Source organism: Apus apus, chromosome 12, assembly GCF_020740795.1.
Source record: "Apus apus isolate bApuApu2 chromosome 12, bApuApu2.pri.cur, whole genome shotgun sequence".
In the NCBI taxonomy this organism is placed as follows: domain Eukaryota; kingdom Metazoa; phylum Chordata; class Aves; order Apodiformes; family Apodidae; genus Apus; species Apus apus.
The window spans coordinates 3,522,589-3,550,552 of NC_067293.1; the positions used below are offsets into that span (position 1 = coordinate 3,522,589).

Genomic DNA, 27,964 nt, shown 5'->3' on the forward strand with positions numbered 1-27,964 from the left:
ACTAAGTGCTTTTCTAAGCAGGGGGCAGCCCCCAGAGCAGCAGCCCTTTCCACTTCTACCAGTAATTGTTAGTTAAAAGATCAATACTTATGTAGCACAGCTGTTTTTCTGCAATTGGAACACATAGAAAGTTTGCCTTACTGGCGTTCCAATGCAGTACAGTCTGTTTATGGCTTAGCCCTGCTGATTTTTATTTATTATAGAGATTAAAGCCTTAGGTCATGAACCCACTCTTGGGGGAAGGGAACTTTGCAGGCAACCTTTTTTCCTCCTCCTTTCCTTGGTGTCCTGTTCTGGTTTGAGCCTGTGCTCTGGAGAAGAACGCTGTGCTGATTTCAAGTTGAATGTCAAACAGTTTTGCATTTTTCTCTATTAAAAGCCTATTCTCTGTTGCTCAGGTGTTTTTTTTACTTTTCAAAGTGCTGCAGTCTGTCTTTCCAGGGTTAATGTTGCTTTAAAGCCCAAAGTGTAATAAGGTCTTGGTGTCTTTTGGAGTGGCCTCCCGTTGATGGGAGGTGAGCCCCAGGGATATTGTGTTGCCCTTTTCCCTTTATGGGTAGGGCAGCTGGTTGCTTATTTTGCTGTCTTAGGGAGCTTCTTTCCTGTTAGATAATATTATTTGGAAGAATTTTTTGAATGTTTAAAAGACTTGTTTCTGAAGGGTCCTTCATTTACCATGTTGACTCACTTTGCTTCAAGTAAGAAACGTCTTGTTTGACACTGCATTTTGAAAGAACCAGGAAGGCTTTATTAATTCTCTTAATGTTATTGATTCTCTTTTCCTAAGTACTTCACTTTATACCTATGTCTAAGGGAACAGAATCTCATTCATTGTGTAACTGTAGAGGAAGTGCAAAACCAAGTTTGTGCTGCTAAGCTAGTTATGTTCCCTTGTATAAAGAATTTCGGAATTAACTTCCTTTTGAATTTTTTGGAACAGGAACAAGAGTTGGTGACCAAATGGGTTGGAGTTGTTTTTTTTCCTTTTTTAATTACCATATCTTAGTTTCACAAAGATTACTCCCCATTATACAGGAACATTCCTGTAATTTAAGTGAGTTTTCTGAGCAAGTCTTGAGTTGATTTCTAGTGAAATTAGCTGACTGAGAGCAGCATCTGAAAGCTGATGTAACTGTTCCCAGACGGTTCAATTGTCTTGGAATTGCCTAGGGAGTCCATTATTAAAGAGATTATAGGAGTCAGTTTATGTAAAGCATAATGTAGCTGTGTTACTTCATAAGAGGGTATTGAAAGTATTTACAAAGAAAAACATTAGCTTGAACTAACAGTTGTGTAAAAAAAAAAAAAAAGAGACCTTTTAAGAATAGTATGTATTGTAGCTGACTTGTAAGTGGTGTTTTTTTCCTGCCTTTACACACCTCCTGTCAAGCAGCCTATTGCTCTGATAATCTTTACTCTGCAGCCAAACAGACTCCCAGAGAAACACTGGAATATTTCCTAAAATGTTTTCAGTCTTGCTTTTAGTACTGGTTTTAACCATCTGTAGCTGTATGATAGACTAGGACTGGCCCAGGTTCACACCTAAATGAGTCACAGTATAATTAAAATTTATAAAAATGCCCTGGGAATGTTGTTTCAGAGTAATGAGTGCTAGAGTGCACGAGTAGCAGCAGTGCACAAATTGGAGAAAGAAGAGAAACATATCCAAGGAAATTCCAGCACTTGGGAAATTAAAGGGTACTTTAACGTTACACTGGAATTAAAGAAAACACTCCAAAACATTGAAAATCAATGTCTTGGCTGTACCCTTCACACAGCTGCAGAAGAACATTTCATTCCTTCTGTAGTTCTGTGCTTTACACTTTTGTAACAACTAGCAAATAGTCCAGTGGTCTCAGTGTTTGGAAGTCCTGTCTTGGCGTAAGAACTTTGTTAACCAAGGATGGAACAAGATGGTCTCAGTTTTGTGGGAGCGTTGGATCTAACACTGGGGCCAGCTCTGGCAGCCACCAGCAATTCACCTTTTCTGTTGTGACTGATTCTGTTTTCCAAGCTGGTCAAATTTCTGTGCTGTTATTTCTGGAGTTCTGTGTATGGGAAGCCATAGAAAATGTGAGGATTTCAGGGGAATGTAAGCTCTTTTCAACACAAACGCTTTGAATCACCACGTGAAGTGCTCAGTCATTGAAATAAAAGAAAATTAGATGGCTGAATGTTTTATGGTACTGGGCTCAAGGACTTCATTTTTCTGTGCATGTTTTTCCTGCTGAGCTGTTCTCCAGGGTTCTTATGCTTGGGATAATTTTGCTCTGTGTCCAGTTTTCTGGTATTTTATAGTCAATTAAGTATTTACTAGAGCCTGCAAAGTGTTTGCTTCAAAATTTCAAAAAATTAAGTCAACTGCTTTCTCCCGAAAGTGCTTTGGCTTTTGCATTTGGCTTTTCAGGCTGTAACAATCCTGTGCTGTGCTTGACCTTTATTTTTTGAAAAGCTTTTTAGTACTTTCTGGACCTTTTACTTCTGCTTTGTAATGAGCAATTACAGTGAGTAATGTGAATAAGCAATTCTGCTCAGTAGTCAAAGCTCAAGTAAAATAGTGTTTATTTAAAATTCTTGACTTCTTATGAATTTTTTTAACTGTTTGAGCAGTTATGACTTTTAACTCTTTCTGTGTGAGTATCTTTGCTAGTTACTGGATTCACTGTACTGCCAGTCTTGTTTTTTTTATCTGATTTTTTCCATTCCTCCCATTCACTGCAGTGGGATTTCCAGAAGTAGCAGTTCCTTCTGGTTGTTGATGGGTGCCTGATGGACTGACTGCCATAGAGATTGGTTTCCACACCTCTCCTCACTACCATAGCAGAACTCAAACTGGATTTTTTGGAAACCAACACTTGATTAACTTAAGTACTGAAGTGTTTAAATAGCATTACTGTACTTGAACACAGTTCAGTGTTGAGTATTTAGGCAGAAGTTACTATTGCATATCCTTCTGTTGAAGGATTATTTTTTGGCTCAGGACTTCTACAGAGTATATAATTTTATGACCATGAAGTCTTTGCAATATAGTTTAACCTGGTACATTGATTGTTACCTTCGAGCACAATAAAACTGGTAATAGTGCTTTTGCCAAGGAAAGTAACCCTTAAGAAAGTATTTCTTATGGTACCCTGATTTGAGGTGAGTGGGAGAATTTGCTGACAAGCCAAGCAAAGAGCACAATCTCATAAGCATAACGAGGAGTACTTGCAAGCACAGTATGGAAAAAAAAATAACCCTACTGGAATCCACAATTCCAGTGAATTAATTAAGGCAGTATAAGTTAAATTTTCTGAGAATTAGGGAATGACTGGAAACGACTGATGACATGTTCATCAGTCATTAACAGTGTGTCATGTTTCAAAATGTTTCTCACATGTAAGCATTCCAGGAATATGTTCAATTGCTTAGATCTGCAGTGTAACATAGTTATGAGACTACATCAACTAGATGCATGCTGGGCACTGGATCAGTGGCCTGCATTCTGCACAAGGTCTGGATACTGCATTGCAACCTGAACACCATCCACCCCTGGAACATGATCTGTACCTTTTTTGCTTTGCTCTTTTAACTTCAAGCATGCCTTTTCTGTCTGCAATAGTATCTTTCTGTCACTTACCTTGATATGGAGAAAGTGCTGCATCTCTGTAGTGAATGCATTCCAGGTTAGTTTTTAAGTCAGCTGTTTGTTAAAAGGTGATTTTTTCCCCTTGCTTTATTTTTGTTACAGAACTTGAAAGAAATTTTACAAGTAAGAATGTCCTGGTTTTATTTCCTTAATTTAAGGTGTTCTCTTACCTCCATTATGCAATTAATTTATAGGAATTAAAAAGCCTAAAAGGAAATGAACAGAAATTAGTTTTATGCTGACTCTCCAAAACAGTCAAAGGAAGAAAAAACATTTCTTAAGCATGATAGAATGTTTTACAGGTCATTGTTGGCTGATGTGATTATATTTTGGTATAGAAAAATGTGATCTGTCTTGTAATACAAATATAATTTCCATGTATGTATTGCATGGATATTTTTATAACAGAGCTTCTGTCAGTTTGCCACACATTGATTTTATAGATAGCACCTTATTACAGGATTAGTATTCCTGGAGATGAAGAATAAGATTTGGAACCTTTGGCTGTATGAAGGCTTTTCAAGATGTGTGAGTGAAGACTTTGGATGGCTGCAGATCTTAACTCTAAGGGCACATTAGATCAGTTTCTAGTGGATTTAAAAAATCTCCTGTTCCAATACTCATTAGACTTTTAAATTGTCTAGCATTAAAGGGCAATGATCAGATTGAGTTATACAGTATTAAAATCTTGTAATCCCCATCATGACCAGAAGGTCATTTGAAGGTCTTTGAATTCTTAGGCTGCAATCAGGTTATATTCCTTTTTTTAAATCACCATGAGATTTAGAAGCTTAAATTCTTTTGGCATTGCAAATATAATGAGAATCACGAAGTTGTGGAGGTTGTCGGCGTGGAATAGAACTGGTATACAGAGAGACTAGAAAGTGTGTGTAAATGAAGCTTAGGTTAGAATAAGAATTGAATGCAAAAAAGCTGCAATTCTAAGCAAGAAGGTTTTGAAAACTGATTTTGAATATGTGCCATAGAGGCTGCTGAAATGCATTGGCTGGGTTCACTGGAGACCCACTTAAAGTGATGTCCCATCCCTGCCGTTTTTCTTCCTCGCTCTGCCTTGGATCCCAAGTGACCTCAGAAGTGTAGGAGCCAAAGGTGTAAGAAAGGCAGATGCAGCAACAGTGTAAAAGAAGTGGTTACCAAGCTATGGTCACTCCAGTGCTGAATTAAATGAGGGTATGATCCATGTTCCTAACACGTTTCATCTGCTGGGGATTCCTAGGGGAAATCTTCCCCTAACATAAAATCACTACCTTTGTCTTCTGACACTTATTTAATTTTGAACATACTCTGTAAGAGCACCACCTAAAGATCCAATTTTGTTCATTTCTAAGGTATGTATTCATAGGACTGAGCACTGTAAAGAAGTCATCTGAATTATGTGGCATAGGAGAGGTAGCTGTGCCATTCTTTTTGGCTGCTTTACGACGATACCGTTTGAATAACATTAGAAAATATCTAGTGGCAAGACCTAATTTTGCATTATTCTCTGTAACCTTGGGCTGATCACCTCTCCCTTAACTGTATTTTCCACGTGTCTTGTCTTATAAAGATGTTTGCAGAGCTTTTTGAAGATGAAGTGCTGTATAATTGCTGTGTATCATCATTGTATAATGTATTTGACATAATTAATATATGCCATCTGCTTGTTACTTGTCTCATTGGGTCTCCCCTTGCAGTCATGACTATATACATTGCACTGAGTATTTATTTTGCTCGTGTGTAAATCACCTTGAGCGTTGTGAAAACGATGAGATGTTGCTGAGTCTGTAGCATTAATTAAGTTCTACATTATCAGTTAGACACCAAATTAAGAAAGTGTTTTGATTCCTCTTTCTGTTTACTTCATAGGTTTCGTTGGAAAACTGTGTTGAGGTTGGGCGAATTGCCAACACCTACAACCTCACGGAAGTGGATAAATACGTTAATAATTTCATCCTGAAGAACTTCCCTGCATTATTAAGTACTGGTGAATTTGTGAAACTCCCCTTTGAACGTCTTGCCTTTGTGCTTTCAAGTAATAGCCTTAAGCACTGCACTGAACTTGAACTCTTCAAGGCGGCTTGTCGCTGGCTGCGGTATGAGGAGCCGCGGATGGAGTACGCTGCAAAGCTCATGAAGAACATCAGGTTTCCACTGATGACGCCCCAGGATCTTATTAACTACGTTCAGACAGTGGACTTCATGAGAACTGACAACACCTGTGTGAACTTGCTTTTGGAAGCCAGCAACTACCAAATGATGCCATACATGCAACCGGTTATGCAGTCGGAGAGGACTGCCATTCGGTCGGACAGTACCCACTTGGTGACCTTGGGCGGAGTGCTGAGGCAGCAGCTGGTTGTCAGCAAGGAGTTACGGATGTACGACGAGAAGGCCCACGAGTGGAAGTCCTTGGCTCCCATGGATGCACCAAGATACCAGCACGGCATCGCCGTGATCGGAAACTTCCTGTACGTAGTGGGAGGGCAGAGCAATTATGACACGAAGGGAAAGACGGCGGTGGACACGGTCTTCAGGTTCGATCCTCGCTACAACAAGTGGATGCAAGTGGCATCTTTGAACGAGAAGCGCACCTTCTTCCACCTAAGTGCCCTCAAAGGACATTTGTATGCAGTCGGTGGCCGGAACGCAGCGGGTGAGCTAGGTGAGTGCTTCACCTGCAGCAGGGTGTCTTGTCTTGCCTTCTTCTTGGGCTTTGGAATACTGGGTTGCCCTGGTGGAGAAGGAAACAAGTTGAAGTTGTTGGCGTGCAGCTTCTTTCTGGAAGTACTGCAAATGCCTAGAGGAATTTGGATGTTGTTAGCAGCTAATTTTAGAAGGGCTTCCGCAAAACGAATTTCAAATACATGTATCTTGACGCATAACATCCAATGTCTTCACCTTTATCACCAGACATGAAGTAAGTGTGTGTCTACCTGTGTGTGTATGTATATATATAAATATGCAACTAGACACAAAAAAATCAGCCTAGAAATCAAATTCCCTCTTTTCACGCTTAAGGGGTCATGACTTCCTAACTGAAACTGTTGAATGAAGGTTGCATTTTAAAAGACGTATTTTGTGGAATAGTAATTTTGCAGTGCTAGTAAATGACTGGGTGGTTTGTTTCACCCACAAATCACTGAGATTCGGATCTCCTAACATTCTGGGCTTTTTAATGACTAAAAATATTATATTTTGCCCGTGATCTTGTGAACATGCATTTAACTTATTTATATGAATGACCCTGTCTTGCTACCTCCTTTTTAACTGTTTTGCAAATGCTGATTCATTTGGCTTGACCTGACAATCAATCTCAGGGAAATAAGATGGTTGGAGACAAAGGATAAACACGTGGCAGCTTTTAATGTAACAAAAGTCTGTAGAGAATGGCCCATAGTGATCCACTGCCTTTTCTACAGCCATAGTGGTTAGCATCACAACCAGGTCTGGGAGGGTACACTCACTTTTAATTTGTCTGTGCTTTAAAATGAAAAAGTTACAGTGATATGCTTGGCATTTTAGCACAATATTGTATCTAAATCAGATACAACACTTCATTATTTGGTTTGCTGCTTTCAGCCCCGTCCTTAGCAGTGTCTTGTCAAGTCTTTGTAGCAGCATCTCTTGCTCCTGAGATGTGCTCTTTAGAAATGCTCTGGTATCTTTAAGTAGAGCGAGAAACATGTTTCGTTGAAACAATGCAAAACCTAATTTGTCTTGCAGTATCTGTGGTTTATTTTTTTTAATGAATGCGTTCAGTCAGTCACATGTACATTTTTTTCATTATCACATTCAGACTTTCTTAGGAAACAGTGCATTGCTTCCACTATAAAAAAACTTGGCTTTTTTTCTAGGAATTTTAAATCCATTTTAATGTTTGAAATGTGACATTTAAAAACCCCTCTTGTATCCAAAAATCATGGGAAACTTTTGCAGCAGCTCGTTTTCCTTCGACAGCCATTTCCTGATGCAGATCCAGAGGTTTTCAGTTTTTAAGTCACTTCACCTGAAAATACACTCTAAAAGCAAGCTTAATACCCTGTAAAAGGCCAAATGTACAAACTAACATGTATTGATCTTTGAGTATGAGAAACTACCTTAATTGAGCTATGTTCTAATGGTGTGAATGAATAGCAGATAATCAGACTGCTGTCCTTGTGCACTGTACCAGGGTAGGGTTATTAGAATGGTGGTGAAAAATTGCAAGTCTAACAAAATCAATATAAAATAATCATGTCCCTAAGCCAGTGCAATCTGTACAGCAGCCTTTGAGCACAGTGTTTTTCCTAAATCAGATCAAGCAGTATCATTCTGCTGACGTCCACTCTTCTGCAGCCTGAATTAAAATACAAAAATCTATCACTTGTCTAAAATTCTTCTGTAAAGATATCATTAAAAGGCTGAAAAGATTTCTACGCAGACCTGAAAAATGTCATTGATCATTCTGTGGGAAGAGCACTCTATAAATGCTAAGTATTGTAGCTGTCTGATGCTTTGATTTGGGGCTTCAGTTTCTTTGCTTGTTAATTGTGAGGCAAGTCACTTTTCATTTTCAGGTTTCTTTTCATAAACCTTGACAGCCAAAAGATGAAATCCAGCTTAAACTTCCCTTGCTCTTCAGATGAGAAAAAGTCTTAAGCTTTTCATAGAAAAGAAGGTCAAATGTGTGTTGGACAAGTATTAAAAAAGTTGCCCTTGGGTTCAAACTAATTTCAATCTGTTTGAGAGAAAAACTTCTCAAAACCTGAATTCAGCTTTCCAGATCATCTCTTGTGGAAAAGGGCCAAGGGATTAAAGTTACTAACATTAATTTCTTTACTATTTTTTCCCTTGAAATTCACTAGAATAAAAAGTAGACTTTTGAGGCTCTCTATCAAGCCTTTCGAAAACAGTTCTCAAATGTTCAATCTTCTGAGAACTTTGTAAATACCACTTTCTACCTCACTAGTATGTGCTTTTGCAGTAATGAACAGCTCCTGTTTGAATAGTGCATGCCACCAAGAGAAGTTTGCTTCGTTGGTTGGAATGTGGTAACTGTGTCTTTGAAAGATACTGAATTATGAAATTATAATTCAGATTTGTCAACCCAGTGACAGGTTAGGGCTGTGCAGAAGTGTTCCCCACTCCTAGGAGGGTTGTGCATCGTTCTGGTTGGTACTTTCGAAACGTCCAAGTAGGCACTTGCCAAAGTTATTCCCAGAAGGCAGAGAGAACAGCAGTCCAGCATGAGGAGGAGGCCAGCCTGGAGAAGGCAGGTGTGCAACAGGCAGGACTTTTTGGAAAAGGAGACAAAAGGGAAGACCAGGTGTAGTTCACAGAGATACTCATGAAGTGGAGCTGAGCGGCAGTTTCCCGCTCTTGTGGTGTTCAGATCAGTGACTGTGGTTTTCTCTTCTCAGCCAAGTAGTTTTTTGAAGCGTTATTTTTATTTTTTAAAGAGTTAATTGTGGTGCTTGCTGATGGTGGCAGAAGCTGTGCCTTCAAGTGTTAGAGAACTTGTGCAGTTTGGTGCTCTGCAGATACGTCGGGCTTGAGCGGAGTTGGAGATGTCTATGGATGATCTTTTCCTGAGCACTTTAGGGGGGATGCTGGGTTGTGACTAAACCACATATTCATCAACAGCTTCACCATCATGCTGCAATGAAGACAGAAAGAGCAGGCTGCTAGTGCAGGGTAGGGCTGTGTTCTGTGTTCTTCTGATCCCCTGCCCAACAAGTGGGAAGGCATTTATTTTGCAAGTGCCCTCTGATGCTTAACCCTCAATTCAAGCAACTCCTTGTTTATGTAAAACTTCTTGTGTGAGCTTCTTGTGTCTATATTTTAAATGTTGTTACTGAAGAAATAAAATAAGCATAATTACCTAGTTGGGCTTTTTGCTGCCAGTGTAGTACTGTGAATGTCAAACCAAAGCATGAACTGGAGGACCTCTTGCAGGTCCTTATTTTGAAGTGACTCCTTGCTGTCCTAGGGACAAAATTATGCAGGTTTAACTTAACCAAATCAACTTTGAGTTCTACAGAAGCAAGTTGTGCTATAGAAATAATCTAACAAAACTAAGATCCTGGGTTTTGGGACATCACACACAGTTGCTAAGTGCTGCTGTAATAAACCTCAAGACACATTAGAAGCTGCTGACAGAAAGGTGGTAAATATCTGTATACTCCTCAAATAGCATCACAGATGGCACAATAAAGTGAGAGCAGACAGCATCCCTTGGGACTGCCAAAGCTTTGTGGTTTGTTGAGATTGCTTAATTCTACTAAAATGAGGCCTGTCTTCCCTGGATTATGGTAATGAAGAGATCAGAAGTTCTGCTATTAAACATAAAGCCTGGTTTGAATCATTCACTGGGAGAATGAATCCATCAATCTCATGCTATATGGAATACAGTAACAGTTCTTTTGAGTGTTTTGCAAACTGTGCTCTGTCTGGACATGATGCACAGGACATCCTGATGCCTCTCCAATTGCCAGGTACATTTGATTGCTGGAATTCTTGAATAACTTCTCCTTTTTCAGTACAGAGGGAGATACTGTTAAAAGAGAGAAATTGAATGACCTTGTAAGGTAATGGGGGAACAACTACATGGAACAACCAAACAGAATAATAGGGTTTTTTCAGCTGGGAAATAATTAGCTTTGGTTTAGAGCATGGCAGATTTGAGATGTAAGTTGTGGTGACTTGTCTGAAATACTGTTAAGCAGTACTTTAGCTGTATTGGTAATGTTCAAAAGGATTTTGAAGCCACATCAGAAAGTGATGTATCTTGGACTCAACAGTGTCCTTTCCCATGTTATTAGTGTCTGTACAATGTGGGGACAGTGGTAGTGATGAGTACCAATTCCTGCATGTTTTATCTTCCTGTTAAAGTGATCTTTTGGCTCTGGTTTTTCTCTGAACTGCAGGTTGTGGTGCAGAATGAGATAAACAGCTGTCCAGAGGTGAATGTCACGTTAATCTGGTTGCTGCTGACTTTCTGATTGCCTTGCATATACTCAGCTCTTCCTGTCCCTGTAGTGTATTGGAACTTCAAGTTCCTCACCCGAGCACGGGGTGGAAGCTCTGTGGGAAGGAGAATGCCTTTGTTTCTGTGGAAGCAAGTAGAAAGCTGATTTAGGAGCTGCATAGCAATGAGCAGCATGTCTGAAGGGTCTGCTGGCAGGGTAGAACCTGGACAGCTATAATTACATGCACATCAGATCTCTTTTACTCTGTTCTTGACATTTCTGCACATCTTTGTTTTCTTCTGATTGCTAAATAGAGCGGAGTAGAAAGGAACTTTCCTTTTTAGAAAAGGGTATTGGAACGAATGAATACATTCATACAAGAAAGAGTGTGAGTTTATTTGAGGATTGGGCAAATATTGCATGTGGTGTCAAACAGCAGTCCACAGAAATGCAACTCATTGATTTAAATTTAGCTGGAATTTGTGGAATCAATTTTTTGTGCCTTTACCTTGATTTGGGCAAGAGGCTGTCTCCAGCATTCCTTGGCTTGATGGCTGTGTAAGTCCTTGATGGATATATAGAATCCATGAAATCAGAAAAATAAGAAGGTTTTTTTTACTTTATTAAAAAAATAAAAACCCAACCAAGTCGGACTTTAAAAATTTGAATGAGTGACTGTTTGAATTAGTGACTTGCATTGCTGTGCTGTATGTGGCTGTGCAAGTACTTCATAAAACACTGCAAGACAATAGAAAATTAGTCAACAGCTGCTGCCCCCTTTTGAGGGTACAGCACCATTTTGATGCAAAATACCAAGAAGAAAATCTAGTCTGATTTTTCTGCATGGGTGGGACGTTACTGAAGACATGGGTCTGTTCTGATTGCCAGATGCATTGATCCTCTGACACAGGTTTAAAGTTCACTGTCTCTCTGCAGCAGGCAGTGAAGGAAGCTGCACAAGAGAAAGGGTAGAAAATTCACCCAGCTCCCTTTCCATTTTCTCTGGTGTCCCACAGCTGTACCCCTGGCAGGATTCATGACCTGGGGCAGGCTGTGTGTCAAGCAGGAGTGGGAATGAGCCAAGTGGAAGGCAAGAATGCAGGAGGGTTCTTTTTTCCTCTCTTCCTGTGGGACAAGCCCTTGAGGTTTTTCTGTCTTGTCACTTGACATAATACTTCATAATTCCCTTGACACTTCCTCAGCTGAACAGTGTTTCTCATTGATACTTCCTCTGCTTCTGAATGTGTTACTGCCACTGTGACTGTACTCAAACTGCCGTGCTAGCTTCAATATCTTTATATTCTCATTTCTTTCCAACAGCTACAGTGGAATGTTACAATCCCAGGATGAATGAATGGAGCTACGTCGCAAAAATGAACGAGCCCCACTATGGTCATGCTGGAACTGTGTATGGGGGATTAATGTATATTTCAGGTAAATCACTCCTATGATCATATCTCTGTGAAACAATTCCTTACCTAACTTCTATTTCAGTGGGAGACAATCAAAATGAGTCTGCCTGCAGTAGGTTTGCTGTGGTGTAAAAATTGATGCCATTTTGTATGAAGCCAGTCAAACAGTACACGAGTCTGACAGAATTATTTTAGATATAATATTACGTGTTTACATATAAATGACAGCTCTGAATTCCAAAGTCCTTCCTATTTAACTCTCAGAATACAATTTTCTGTTGAAACACCATATGTATGCATTTATATAGCAATATAACCATTAAACACCTCCTCTTTGATACATTTTGGAGAGCATTGGAAATGTTAAGACTTTAAAGAACATCTGCCTTCGTTGAGCTAATGGAAAGTGATAAATTTTCATGGTAATAGCAATATTAGGTTAGATATTAGGAATAAATTCTTCACCACAAGGGTAGCAAGGCACTGGAACAGGTTACCTAGGGAGGCACCTGGAGGTGTTGAAGGGCAGGTTGGATGAGGCTTGTGCAGCCTGGTCTGGTGGGAGGTGTCCCTGCTCATGGCAGGGAGGTTGGAACCTGATGATCTTTAAGGTCCCTTCCAGCCTTCACCATTCTATGTCTCATACAGAAATGAGATCTGTACTTTAAGTGGTCTTTCATTTTTAATATGCTCAGTCCTATCAATCACTGAGGTTATAGTTTCATTCCATTTTTTCCCAAACTGGGGGCCGTATGTTTTCTGAAAATCTCGTATCTGTTCAACTTTTCAAGGAGCTCCAATCTATCTGTCAGTGACCTTTACAGAGATCACAGACCTGTCTATGTTCTTCTGCAATTTTAAGGGATGTTTTCTAAGAACTAAGCTGAATTTTAGTGCAGGAGGGAGGACAATGTTGCTCAGCTGTAAAGAACTGGTCTGGAGCAGCACTGAAGCAGATTGATCCTCAGGGTATTTCGAATCAGGCCAAGAGACTAGGAGGGATTTGTTTTAAAATTTACCATAAAGTACAGCTTCTTATTTTTCTCTGAGCAAGTCCATGAAGCTACCTTCTGATCTGTGTGCTGCTGTTTGTAATTTCCTGCTCATTTTGCTTCTTTTACTGCAGGTGGCACGTGTGTATGCTCCCTGGTGTGTCTTTTCATGTAGATGCTGCTTATTTCCCATAGATTTTTACTGTCCTCTTTTCCTCTCAGATACCCCTGTGAGTCTAGACACTTCTGGGGTTGCAAATGTAAAGATTGGTTCCTTTGTCATTAAAGCCTCTTATCTCTGACAGGCTCCCACCACTACTCTGGTTGTCATTAAGTGTCAGGGCTGGATAGTCCTATTTTTTCAGTGTTTAATCCTTGCTGTCCAGTTAAAGAATTAAGTACTGTCTTGCATAACTGCTGTAGACACTGTGCCATCTCTGGCTAATAATCCAAGTGTGATAATTCAGTATTGAATGGTTAGCCCAGCAGGAGGTTGCTCAGTAGCAGTGTCTTCTCTGCATGTTTTCTAGCACCTCAAATAGAGTTGCTTTATGGCCTTAAGCCATAGCTAATAAGCCTACGGTGTCTGAAATTGGTGTGACTGCTTTCTGACCTGCCTGGTGGCCTTGTGAAAAGGTGGGACATTTCATCCTCTGATGGGAAATTGCCCTGTGATTTCCCCTGAAGCCTCTCTGACAGCTTTTGCAGGGAGCCATGGAGAAGGTAAATACAGAGAGACCAACAGGCATCTATTAGCAGAAGAGTATTAGAAGTCTGTGTCCTTTCTCTCTTGAAGTTGATGAAAAAGATTTTCTGAAGAAAATTCTGCTCTGTAATAGGACCCCTTAAAACACAATAGCATAATATCAAAATTTGAAAGGGAAATGGATTTTTGGTTTCTTGATGGTGAGAAAAGAAACTAGCAAAGCGAATATAGGCAAGTCAAGAAATATTTGTGCCAAAATGAAGCACAGGTTACAATTTTTCCTCTTTTAAACTGCCAGTAGAATCTTATGTAAGGAGACACTGCTTCTTTCCATATTCAGATTTAAAGGAAGAAGGTGTATTAAAAAAAGTGTCACTTGAAATGGAGCATGTGTAGTGATCTAAGCTAATGTGAGACAGGTTGAGGGAAGGCTGAACTCAGTAATGACAATGTTTGTTTCTGTTAATTACTGCTTACCAGGGTGAGCTCTAATGTGTGTTTATTTTCTCTAGGGGGAATTACCCACGATACTTTCCAAAAGGAACTTATGTGTTTTGACCCTGACACAGACAAATGGACTCAGAAAGCTCCAATGACCACAGTCAGAGGTCTGCACTGCATGTGTACTGTAGGAGACAAGCTCTATGTGATTGGTGGAAACCACTTTAGAGGAACGAGTGATTATGATGATGTTCTAAGCTGTGAATATTACTCACCAACTCTAGACCAGTGGACTCCAATTGCTGCCATGTTACGTGGGCAAAGTGATGTTGGGGTTGCTGTCTTTGAAAATAAAATCTATGTTGTTGGAGGATATTCTTGGAATAATCGATGTATGGTGGAAATAGTTCAGAAATATGATCCAGAGAAAGATGAGTGGCATAAAGTGTTTGACCTCCCAGAATCCCTTGGTGGCATTCGAGCCTGCACTCTTACTGTTTTCCCACCAGAGGACAACACAGGGTCACCATCTAGAGAATCTCCTCTTTCAGCACCTTAGGAACATCCCGGGACTTACGATGTTGTAGTAACACCTCTGATCTGCATCATGGAGTCTAATATTTTTTCTTCAGTAGTTCCTGTTAGGCTTAGCCTACAGCATTTCCTACAATTACTGGAAAAGAAAAAAGACTTTGACATTATTTGTGCTGTTTGTTTGGCCTAGAATGTTTGTCAAGTGGTTAACAAAAAAAGATGTTCTCGCCCGAGCCAAATGTTGAACCAATGAGAAGTTATTGTCCATAAAATGTATGACCTAGGTACGTTATTCATGTTGTGTATTGGGTGTGAGGTACCTGATAGTTTACATTTGGAAGCCAAATGATTCAAATTTGAAGGCTTTGTATTGAACATGTTCTTACCCTAAATTTCATAGTTGAAATCCTTTTTCCTTCCATTTCTGACTGCAGGTTCCAAGGGGAGGTAGATCACACCAGTGTGAACTATGACAGAAGGTTGCCAAGGGGCCTGAGCTACCTCCCTCTTTCCAGAGTATTTTTGACATATCTGTTTAACCACCTGACTTTGTGGGTACTTTCAGAGCATGTGAAGTTTCTTAGGCAGAGGGGAGAAATAAAAGAATTTTAAAATCTTACCACTATCCAGGAAGTGGATCTTGTAGAGGCAGGGAGGTTTTTTTATGACATATTTCAAGTGTGTTACCTGGGTCGGTTGAGTGATGCTTCAAACAAATGATTTAAAGTGTTTGGGGTTTTTAATTTGGGTTTTTTCAGGAACTGGCTTCCACTTGCGTGGGAGCACACACAATTAATGGGAATTCAGTGCAGTTGTATATTCTGGTGGATGCCTGTACTGAATATAGGTAGATAAGGGCTAGAAACATTAATATAAGCCACTGAATTTGACCAAATCCGTTCCATCAGTTCAAATTTAATCTACCTTTTCTCCTTTGCTGTTGAGGTAACTTGCATAATGTGTCCTCTGTATAGTCTCAGTTAATAAGGTTATTTAGCACAAAGTGCAGCTTCAGCAGAGAGCTGCTTTTGCTCAGTGAACTTGGACTACCACATTTTATCTTCTTTTGTTCAATAAAACTTTTAACTGCGTTATTCAGTCTAAGCTACCTCATTAATGTATTTTGTTTTCTTCCTCTGCCTCACTGTCTCCAGGATACACATTATATATATATATATATCTATCTATCTGTGGGGGTAGATGAATTTGGTAGGAGACCAATGCAGAAGTAGTCACAAATGGATATTTCTAACCTACTTTTAAGAAACTGTTTTGGCCTGATGTGTTCATTTTATTGTTAAGGACTGACAAAAGAACAAACTGTCTTACTTTTTTTCCTGGGAGAGCTACTGCTTATGTCTGCAGTCGTGTACATTTCCAGAAATGTTTATCTGCTCCAAAATAGGGTGCACTGCTGCCAAGTTGCAGCTCCAAGTTATTGATGACTAATACCATCATGCTTGTTCTGAACTTCCCTCACATGTTACAAGTGTGGTTTCTGATTAAACATAGAGGAGCATAATTTAGGGACACCTTTTTAAATCCTTTAGCTTATTTTATTCCTCTACCTATGACCAATAACCAGGTAAAGTCTATTAAGCTTTTGTTGGGAGTCTGCTATTTGTATTTTGTCCCTGCTTGATGCATCAAGCATCTGTGTTACTATGGTGTCAATTTTGGAAGTACTGATATTTATTCTTTATGCAGTTTACTCGTAGTGATCACTACCAAAATATATGTGTAAGCTTTAGGCTTTCTAGTTGTTTTGGTTAAAATCAAAAGCAATTCTTCCTCTTAAAAAAAAAAAAGAACCTGAATTCTGCATAGCAGTTCAAGGTTGTTCCAGGTGTCATAGTGGTACCAGTGGGTACTCTTGGAAAGCAACCAGGCAAGAGGAATTTGTTCAGCACCTTAAGAACACTCTTCTAATACTGTGCCAAGCACTAGATGGGGAAATGTTGCTCTGTTGTTTTAAGGATGTCAGTCATTTCAGTGTCACATGCTACTAATTTTTTTTTTCCACAGATTTTGGAGCCTACTTGGGCTTGTATCCCCTGAAATACATATTCCATTTCTATTCTATTAATTAAACTAAAAAGTATTTGAAGTAGTTGTAACTCCTTTTGGGTAATGCACATATATCCTGCTGTCTGTGTGCTGGGGATGAGGAGATGCAGTTTAAAAGTGGTGTCTTCATTGGTACCTCCCTTTGGAAGGAGCATGTTCTAACCATTGTGAGGTGGCTTAGAAGTCAGAATGTGCAAGTCTTGTGTCTGAGCCCTGGGAGTAGCCCAGGAGCTGGTATATAACCACCATGTAGAGATTTTTTTTTTTAGTGACTCATTATCTGTTCTACTTAAAGTGGAAGAATTCTTTTTGAAGGTCATTTTGTCACCAGTGTTGGACATAGCACAGTGGATTAAATGTAGTGCTTCAATCCAATTAATCTCTAAGGTTTTTCTTATACCTCCCTCTGAATTAAAGTGTTCATAATGCCATTAGTTAACACCTACTCACCAGGACTGAGGAGCAAACATCAAAGATTTGCCAAAAACTGCAAACTGTTTTCCTTTGTAATGCAGTGTAAAATGACTTGATACTAGTTACATATTTCTTAATCACAGCATAACCAGCCCTTTCTATCTCTGAAGATACAGCTGTGGCTTCAGCAGATACTTGATCTGCATTTTTGGTAAAGCTGCTTTGATGATGAGTAAACCCATCAGTATCTAGAGCCAGTCCTATCTGAGATGATAAAGCAGCTGCTTCTTTTTTCATAAATCTTGAATGCTTTTGTTTTTGCAGTTCCAGTACCTAAATTAGAAAACATCTGGATAAAACACAATAGGTAGATATTTAACCTGAATGCAACTAGAACCTATCAGTGTGCTGGCAGGGAGAGCTGCTGGAGCTGCCTCAGGATGCCAGACCCAACTGAAACCTCAGGAGTCATTTGGACTTGCCCTTTTTTGGTGCCCAATTAGCAGCAAATGCCCCAAGTGCTGACTTCCATATAAAGCTTGTCAAAAGGCCCTGATGATGTCCCTGCAAAGAAACACAGCACTCAAGAGTGGAAATAGGACAAGAACCATGGGGAAAAACTGCCCCACTGCTGGTGTGTAGCATGTGAAAATGTGATCATCGTCCTGCTTGTGCATATTTGGAAATACATAAGCAGCTTTAACCCAGTAAAAGGTCTGAGTGTGGTGAAGGAATAATCATAGAACCATTCAGGTTGGAAAAGCCCCTTGGGATCACTGAGTCCAACCATCATCCCTACTCTACAAAGTTCACTCCTAAACCACATCCACCACCACCACATCAAAACGACCTTTAAACACATCCAGGGATGGTGATTCAACCACCTCCCTGGGCAGCCTGTTCCAATGTCTGACCACTCTTGCTGTGAATTTATTTTTCCTAATGTCCAGTCTAACCCTGCCCTGGTGCAGCTTGAAGCCCTTCCCTCTTGTTCTGTCACTAATTACCTGTGAAAAGGAACCAGCACCAACCTCTCTACAATGACCTTTCAGGTAGCTGTAGAGACTGATGAGGTCTCCCCTCAGCCTCCTCTTCCTCAGACTAAACATTCCCAGCTCCTTCAAGCATTCTTCATAAGATTCATTCTCATGTGTGTCCCATTTCCTCCTGACTTGCACCTTACATGGTGTTCTAAGGTGTGTGTAGAGATAATTACCCAGAGAGATCTGGAGGATGAATCAAGCTGTTTCATGTAGCACTTTATGCTTCCCATGCTCTGTTAAAGTGTTCTTCACTTGCACAGCATATGTAGCTTATTAGGCCTTTCTTTTTCTTCTGTATTTTAGTTGAAATGTGAATGATAGTTCCTTGTGTACAGACTTAGAAAAAAAAAAGAAAAAGACTTAAAATGCAGTTATGCTTTGCTTAATGCTAAAACTTTGGATGCCATGAGTGTTGCAGCTGTGAAAAGGTGATCCCAGTTTTGAGAATGAGCAAGGGAATTAGGGTGACTATATTGATTGGCATCAGTTTACATGTCCTTGTTGCCAGGCCTTTGCAGATCAGTAAGTGAATTTTTCTCAGTCCTTAGGCTCCATCTTTTGATGTCCAGCCCTGTTGGACCTGCTGATTACCTCTTCTGGGGAAAAAGTGGTGGGATTTTTTCCACAACGTGTCTTACTCAGTAAAACAATGTCTAGTTTTGTCAGGAATTCCAGCATGAGTGCAGCAGCAGGAGCCCTGCATGGCTGCATTCCTGAAGGGATGATCTGGAATGGGGAATGCCTCCTCCTCTGTGGATAATTTTGGATTTTGAATGCTGGGGTTGTTTTCCTCATCTTTAGGAGTGTTTGTTGCTGCTATTTGGGTTTTCCACTTTTTATTTATGAGATGAGTAATGCCCCTCTGAATCTGTGGTGGGAGTGAAAGGCTCAGTTGGATCTTTCTGAGCTAGCTACGTGCTGCCAGCCTGCCCAGACGTTCAGTAAAAAGTCCTGTATTCAGGGCGCTGTTACCTAAGAATTTGGATGAATTCAGATTGCAATGTGAAAAGATACCAGATGAAAACATCTTTGGGACTGGAAACTTGCAAAGCCAGTACATTTGCAGGGTAAAATTATTCTAGGCAGAAAAAAAAAAGGTATTTTTTGGTGTCTGTTGGTGTGGTTCAGAGGCTTATGTGGACACTGGGCTCCCACAGACTGTCTGGAGCATTATTATTTATGTATTTTTAAAAGAACTTGTAGTTGGCTCAGCTGAACTACAGCTCAGTTTATACCTGTGTGCACTCTTGGCTGGCCTGGTGCTGTGTTCTCCCTTCCCTAGGCTGCAGCATTCCATGTTGGCTGGGGTCTGTTTCCTCTGGGCAAGTGTAGAAGCACCTCTCCCATTGCCCATATTGCCTGTTGATTGAATTCCAAAATCAATCTGAGCTTTGATTCTTCTATCTAAAGTACATCATGGCCCTAGCCTGCTAAAGGTCATGTGGAGCTGGGGAATGAGGACCTTGCCTTTGACATACCCACCAGCCCCTTGCTGCCCTGCAGGCAAATATCCCCAAACCCAGATATAATTTCTGCAGGAGGAAAATCTCTTGAGGCTGACCTAAAATTTTAGTTACCATCTAGAGACCACTGAAATCCCCTCGTTTTCAAGAAGGGTTGTGTTCCAGAGCTGCTGAGTCCTCTGGGAGGAGGTCAATACAGTAACTCTTTGGTATTTAATACCCTTTTCTTGGCCATTGCTTCTGTCCTTCTGTCCGTGTGGAAGTTGCAAGAGGGAGGGGCAGGGTTCGGTCGCTGGATCATGGTAGAGAACAACCTTGGACAGATGGATGAGAATAAACAACACTGTGGGGAAAAAGACTGTGGAGATGCATCAGATTTTAAACATTAATTCAGGTAACTATCAATTATTGAAGGAAAAAAAAAAGAACATGGGTCCATTTTAGCATGTATTCCCCATATCCAGGATTGTTCCAAAACACTTGGCCTGTTGAATTAACAACTTTGCCTTTACCTCCCTTGTTCCAACATCACTGTAAAAAAATCAAACAAAAACCTGCTTGGTTTCTTTTCCAGTTGTTTTTCATTGCTTGTAACCTTTTCTTAGAAGTATGGAAATAATCTTCCTGAGATGTTTTATGCACCGAAATAAACAAGTCACTGATCACCTGAGTCCCCTCCCCATGTTTTTTACACAGTGCCTGCCAGTGTATCTTGCCATATTTTTACCCAAACCTTTGTCAAGAAATATCATTACAAAGTCATGGAACTCCTGCTAATGGGTGCAGGCTCCTGTTAGGTGAGGTGAAGATGGGTCCTCTCATTTTTTTTGTAAACAGAATAATAGAATGCCAAGTTGGAAGGGACTTCAAGGATCATCTGGTCCAACCAGGTAATACTATAGTTTGTGTTGGAGAACAGACCTGCCCTGAATCAGGCATTTAAATGCAGATTATTTAGGCCTGTGCTTGTTAATTCAGCTTTACGTATTTTATTATTTTAGATATACTTTTGCTAGTGCCTATATAGGGTTTTTTTATAGGGTTTATTCCCTGCTATGAGGTGGGTAGAGCTTTGGCTTGTGAAGTTGGCTCTGCCCCTGCTTGCAAGGCTCCATTTCTGCCCACAAAGGCATGTTGAGAGCAATGCTGTCCCAGCTTCAAAGGAACATCTTCATGTAATTAGAGAACCTGCACCAGGGACAGGAGAACTGAACTCAGGTGGAAAATCAAAGCAGCTTCTTAATTGCAGTTAAGAAAGAAAAGTCCTCATCTGTCTGGGTTTGAAAGCTTCAGTTTCTGGAGAGGGAGAGTTGCTGCCTCTCAGGCATGTTTTGTTGGGAGTTGAGGGTATTAACAATGAAAAGATTGTTGCTGTAAATAAAGGCAAATAAGTAAATCCCCCAGTCTGTCCCCAAAACAGATTGCTTCTGTTGATACAACACTATCAGTGTTTGATTGTGTGTATATATGGGATGTCTCAAGTGCTTATGGATTACAAGCACCTCACTTTGCTGCTGTAATCACATGAATGATGCCCTAGTTCCCATGAGACCAGTGTGTTCTTTATAGTTAACTCTGAATAATGTTTTAAAATCATATAGAATAATAGAGGATTTTTTTGTTTGTTGAAAAGCAAAACAAACAATTTAAAAAGCTATTTTCTCTAACTAGTCTGGCATTATTGCATTTACTTGAGCCCAGCAAAAACATGACTTGTCAGGTTCTGGTTAATCATTCAGGTTTTTTGGCATTGCTGCTGTTGCTTTTTGCTGTAGAGATTTAAGGAGGGAATGTTTCTTCCTGTGGCAAGAAGAAACAAAGAAAAGGAAACATCAGATGCCAACCAGCTGATAGGGTATGCTCTCAGCACCTCTGCAATTGGGAACAAATTTATAATTTACAATCCTGTCAAATTTATCTTGTTTAATAACCCAGGAGGTTTCTGTTTGGCCTGCAGTGACAGAGTGCTGGGGCAGGAAAAAATCAAACATCTTTGCCTTATTCCCTAAGCTGTGACTTCTGTCATCTGCTGTGGAAGAACAATGTACACTTGTCTGCACGGAGGCAGCAAGGCTGGAGTCCCTGTTTCCATGCACCTGCCTGTGGGGTGGGTTGGATCCCTGCAGTGAGAGAGGCCACCCAAAGCCAAGGCCCATGGTGTGGCTGCTGCTGTCCCCACTGGGGCTCCAGCCCAGGGCACTGGGAAGCTGAAGGTCACAGTGGAGGAAACATGAGTTTGTGAAGGCAGAGTGTGGGTTGTGCCTGGGTGAGCAGGGACGAGCTGGGTTTATAATGTGCTTCCTGCTCAGGGGAGCCCTGAAAGTATCTTTATCTGACAGCATGGAAGAAGGATTGGTTTTCTTTTTTTAGTCCTTGATTGTTCATGGGAACACTTTGAGTCTTTGCTCTCCAGAGTGTGGGGCAAGCTGAAGCTGCAGTCACTGTGTGGAGGGGTCTCTGTGTGAGGGTGTTGAGATGAGACCACTCAGTTTTATCACTCATCAGCTGCTTGTTCGGTTTGATGTTTGTTTTTTTCTCCCATGTTCTGCTTAGTCCTTAAACATTTCTCACACGTTTTCTCTTATTCTAGGCTGGTTGGGGCAGGCAGAAGCTAAGCAGTTAGGAACATGACTGACCTTGTGCCACCAAGCATGTGTCCTGCACATAGTGATGCTGATGGGAAAAAAGCCCTGTTTCCTCCCCTTCCTTCCATCCTCCCTAAAAAAACCCCATCCTGTTCCTAAACATACGTTTGCATCAGACAAGGTGTTAGATTTGAGAGCTTTAGAAGATGTCTCACATTCTACATCTCACTCCTCATTTTTGCTGTCTATTCCAAATTAAGATGAATTTTTTTTAGTCTTCCGTTAACACCACATGCCATGAGAACCCATGTCATTCCACAAACAGCTGCACCACTTCTTAAGGAATCACATTTCATTTCCTCCTTCCATATTTATACACTTTTAAAGGTGGGCTTTTTGGAATCTAGATGACTTGAGAGAGATAGTGGGTGCCATATGGTTGCTGGGACAAATTACAGCTTCATTACCAGTCCACTGGCTGAAGGGAAAAGCAGCTACGATTTTGAGCAGCATCAAATCAGCCTCTCAATTAGCCGAGAAGTTAAAAATCACAGGAGTTTCTTTTTACAGAAGTTCCTGCTCTGAGTCTTCTCCTCTTTCCCATGCCACACAGAGAGATGACTTTGCAGTGTCAAGCCCTATCTTCTTCTTCTCTGGGTGTATTCCTTGGGGTTTTTTTGAGAAGCCAAAGTAAGCCATGCCAAGACCCTGGCAAGGGAGACCCTAGCTATCTGAATTTGCTACCACTAGAAATACTCATTTGAGCTTCTTCAGCTATTCCTTTGTTTTCCCTCTTCACCCTGGTCTCCCCCTGGTCCCTACCCCTTTGCTTGGAAAAGACACATATGGCTGAGTCTGACAACTCAGAATATTGGAGGGGAGTGTTTCCCCACAGGCACCTCTGCTCCTGCAGCTCAGAGCAGCTGTGGCACTGCAGAGCCTGTCACGCCAGCTCCTGTTGCCATAGCACTGCAGAGGTAGCATCAAGGGGAAGGTCACCAGTGCACAAGCTGAGCTGCAATAATTATTTTAGTAACTCTGCTAATGATGGTGAAACTGAGCAGAAAATGTTCCTGTCTGAGAGAGCTGAGTCACAGAAATCCACCTTCTTCTCTGTAATTCAACTGAAACTGTTGTTCCTAAACGCAGTCAGTTTTGGAGCCTAACCCCGACTGGGATTGCAGGGGTTAATGCTCATCTCCACTCTCAGATGGAAACTTCAAGGCTGGTGGGTATGTCTCAGCCTGCAAAGTAGCTTGCAGTCCCATTGCGTGTCTTCTGCTGTGCTGTCTGCTCTGTGTTTAGGCTGTCTTGTCTTGCTAATCACATCACATCTGGCAGCTGTCTGTGGCTGGAAAGAAATCGTACCCAAGCTGTCAAGGTGGAGCAGGATGCATTGTTGTTTGTTTTTTTTTTTTAAAAAAAAAAAGGGCAAAAAAAATCAAACCACCTTGGATGGCTAAATAGAAAAGCTGAAGGGCTAAAGAGCAGCTAAATGGTCATTCTTCCAGTTTTAGTGTTCGTTCCATCATAGATGGTGGTTTCTACATCAATGTTGGGTTGTAAAAACGTACACTGCAGTGACAAATATCTGGCAGTTTCAGCCCTGCTCCTTCTCATGGCCTGTGGTAATGGTTTTAAACTTGAAGAGGGCAGATTGAGGTCAGACATTAGGAAGAAATTCTTCACTCTGAGGGTGGGGAAACCCTGGCCCAGGTTGCCCAGGGAAGCTGTGGCTGCCCCATCCCTGGCAGTGTTGAAGGGCAGGTTGGATGGGGCTTGGAGCAACTTGGGCTGGTGGGAGGTGTCCCTGCCCATGCAGGGGGGTTGGAACTGGATGATCTGTAAGGTCCCTTCCAACCCAAACCATTCTGTGACTCTCCACAAGCTCCTACCTTTGCCTTCCATCATTAGGACACAGAGGTGCATTATGGAAAGAGCTGCAGGAAGTTTAGAGGCAACTTGTTCTTAGTTCTGAACAGCCCCCTCAGCTATTTCGCCAGCAACATTTCTCCTATTCAGATCTTTCAAATCACCAGGTATTTTTGTGCTTCCTTGACAATAATCATCTGACTTCAGTAGTATAACCCCAGACAAGGAGTGCAAATATATTCTGTAGGCCCCCAAGAAAGCTTTTCAGTTTACTTATTCAGTTCAAGTAGCTTTGGTTACTTAGTGGAATATCTGTCACCAATAATTGTGTTTTCAGAGCTGAATAAAGTATTAAAGAAGCAGGATGTAACCAGAGAACTGGTTTCCCTCAGGTGAAAAAGAAGGAATATTAAATACTCACAGGCAAAGTTTTATGTTTATTTAAGGTTTCTTTTCCTTCCAACTCCAGCGAGTGATGTGGAACAATGTGAGAAGTTCGTGTGTGGGTCACAGATTTATGTGTCTTGAAAAGCTGTCAAGTAATCTTAGGCTCATAAAAAAATCTGGAGTGTATGGGTAGCATTGCTGGAGGCACAGGGTGGAGCAAGTTTTGTTCATGGCTGTCACCAAGCAATGAAGGAGGTTTGTGGGGTTTTTTTAACCAAGACAACATGATAATATTACTGGTAAAATGAGAGCTTTATAAAAGCTATGGTGACTTTAAAGTAATTGTAGTGAAAGTGCTGCTTACCTTTAAGCTTGCTTGATAGATTCCTAGGGTTTGGCTGCTGAAAGAAGGTGGTGGAGGCCAGGGAAGAACTCAGGCCTTGTGCAAGGTACCCACGAGCTTCAACAGCCTCCCAGGGCACAGCTTTCCTCCAGGTAAGGCAGCATCCCCCCTGCAGCCAGGTTCGCTGCAGTTGTGCTCAGCCTCATCTCTCTCAGCCCATTTTCATTTGTGAGAGGGGCCAAATCCAGCACTCACCTGCCCAGCAGGTTGGGGCTGCCTCTGTTGTTACTGGCTGCCCCATGCTCTCCAAACTGATGCCTTCTGGAGAATATGATAATTACTTTGGTCACTTCATTTTCTCAATAAAGAAGCTAAATGAAGCAGAGAAAGCAAACGAGCTCCTGCATGCAAAGTGGTATTTGCTGTCTAACCAGATCCCAAGAGGGTCCCACTGCCAGACAAAATCTGTAAGTCTGGGTTTTTATTTTATTTTTTTTTTTTACCCACAAAGACTTGTTTTGTATTTCAAAAAGTGTCGTTACGTTTCTTTGCTGATGGGTTATCTTTGTTCCAACCAGACAAATAAACCCGTGGGTGTGATTGTTCTTGCCTTCCTGATGCTGTTGTGCAAGGTGATGAGCTGCTTTCTCTTGCCCAAAAATCATCTAAACAAATAGCCTCGTTGCTGCTCAGTAAGGGAACTGACCTTGAGGGGCAGGGAGGGGACAAAGGAAGATCCTGATTTATGCAGTAGTTGAGCCCAAACCAACCTTGTTGATTGCTTTAACACTTCTGTAAAACATGCGTGTTTTTTTATCCAAATTAAGCCTTCCTGTGGAAGGGCAACACAGGGACTTGTGCTGTGTCCTGCAGGCTGGAGAATTTCTGCAGGGATGATGTGAAAGCAGCACCCACTTTGGAGCAGTTCAACAAGCAACTGCCTGCTCTCTGGGGGCCAAGTCCTTGCAATGAAGAGATGTTGGAGACCCATGACAGAAGAAACCAAAATGAGCCTGGCATGGAAGCAGAGCACTTGGAGAGGTTGTTTCCAGCTGGCACATAACCCTGCCAGGTAGGTGTGGCTCGTGTTGAGGACCTCCAAGAGGTGCCATAAAGGGAATTAAAAGATGGAGCTTTGGGTGTCATGCATGGTGTGAGCACAGTGAAGTAAATGGTCTGATTTATAGATGCACAAGCTCATTTATAGCTTTTGCATGTCATGGTTTTGGTTTTTTTTTCCCTGTTATAGTCTCACAAGAAAATAACTGATCACTTTGACCATTTTTACCCCACAGAAAGGCACAAAGCTATCGTTTAGTTTCTTTGATGTATTTTCCATGTATATTAGTCTGTGCTGTTGTATTAGATAAGACTAACCATGATTTACTAATGAGAATTACTGTATTCCCAGAGACAAACCAAGAGTATTTTTAGCAAGAGGATAGACTAACAAGATCACCAAGAGGGTATATGCAGACATTAAATATTGCTATTTAATATGCAGACATTTTGCAAAGGATTAGAGACTGTAAATCCAGTGCTCTTTCCAAGTAGGATAAGTATCACTTTGAAATTATAGTTAATTGTCCACTCTAGACTTTTAAGTTATTTAGTGTGTCTAGCCATGCTATTAGTGAGTTATGTCAGGGAAAGCCTGCTGTGACCTTACAATGCACAAACCTCTAGAGAGTCCCTCTCTATCCTCCTCTCAGGGCAGCCTGTTGTTCAGGAGTGAAGGCTTGACATTAAGAAAAATAAGCTAGAGCTGTACCAATGGAGGCTGGAAAATAAGCCTATTTTTTATGTCTAGAAGAGCCCTTGAGGGTGATGGTGTCAGGATACCTGGGTTGGTCTGTTGGCCTGGGGCCTGTCAGCTCTGGATCCATCCTACCTTAGAGAAGGTCCTGAAATTGCCATTGCAGAAAGGCAACCTGCCTTGAGGCTGAGAAGTCTCTGCGAGAGATGAGCAATGGGGACTAAAATCCTTTCTTTAAAATAATGAAACCCAGAGGTTTAGCAGCAACTGCAAAATGGGTTAATTCCCAGTTGGAGTTGCCTCCTCCCAAGTGTCTGCTGGCATGAGAACCGACATGCAGGGCTCCTGCCAAGCTGCACTAAATGAGCTCCCGATGGCATTTCTCCTCCAGCAGGATTAAAGCTGCCTTCCCCAATTCAAGCTGCCTTTCTCATGGAACAAGTGCAGCAGCAAAGCTCACTTGCATGATAAGCAAACGGATCAGATGATTCATGGCAATGATCCCTGAGGGCTGCTTACAAATGCTAAGCCATGAGAAGGGCACCCACCTGAAGCCAAAGAACCCCAGGAACCCTGGAGCACGTTCCCCAGGGCACCAGAGGGTGAGAGCTCAGGATCACAGCTGGGGAGGAAAGCCCTCCGAGGCTCCCATCTGGGGGGAAGAGGCTGCAATTCAAGCTGGCCCCCACGGCGGGTAGGTTTTCCAGTTCTCCTCGCTCGTTTCACGGCGTGACACCGAGGAGAGAGCAAGGCAGGTGCTGCTGGCCAGCGCCCGGCTGCCTTTGGCTCCGCCGTCCGGCTCTGAGGCAGCAGCCCGGGCTCTGCCCGCTGCCCTGCCCACCTCTCCAGCGCTGGCACCACGGTGCTGAGCTCGCAGGTGCACTGAGGTCCCTGGGCACGGTGAGCTCTCTGTGTGCACCTTCCTGATGGTACCGGGGACCGTGAACCTCTGCACGAGCAGGAAACCTTCCTCCTTGTGCGCAGGGGACGGAGCCCAACTTGCTACCTGGCTCTCTGCAGAGATTTTTAGCTGCTCAAGGTGGGATGTGTGTCTCTATGGTCTTTGGGCCCCCATCTTCCTCGGTGTCTCTCTGTAAAGGGGTTAATTTTGAGGGTCTTGAGCCTGATGGACCAAATACTTAAGGCATCGTCATGGTTTAACCCTAGCCAGGAACTAGGCCCCGCTCTCCCCGCCGACTGGTGGGGAAGAGAATTGGAAGGGTAAAAGTGGGAAAAGGTGTGGGTTGAGATAAAAAACAGTTTAATAATTGAGATACATGTAAGTAAGGGAGTGTTCATGAGAAGAGGAAGATGCGCAGGAGAAAAGGTGCTTTTGTATCACAGAATCAGAGAATGGTTAAGGTTGGAAAGGAC

General features: G+C 41.6%; 1 protein-coding gene across 6 annotated transcripts in view; it reads left to right on the forward strand.

The window, feature by feature from the left end:
• KLHL13 (kelch like family member 13) overlaps positions 1 to 15,754 on the forward strand; it is a 73,145-nt gene extending 57,391 nt beyond the window's left edge. For all 6 annotated transcript variants that reach the window (XM_051630590.1, XM_051630592.1, XM_051630591.1 and 3 more), the window contains 3 exons: positions 5,495 to 6,290; positions 11,896 to 12,009; positions 14,198 to 15,754. In XM_051630590.1, the coding sequence (XP_051486550.1) occupies positions 5,495 to 6,290; positions 11,896 to 12,009; positions 14,198 to 14,685 (1,398 nt within the window). In that variant the 3' untranslated portion in view covers positions 14,686 to 15,754. The remainder of the gene's footprint in view (positions 1 to 5,494; positions 6,291 to 11,895; positions 12,010 to 14,197) is intronic.
• Positions 15,755 to 27,964: the final 12,210 nt, after the last annotated feature.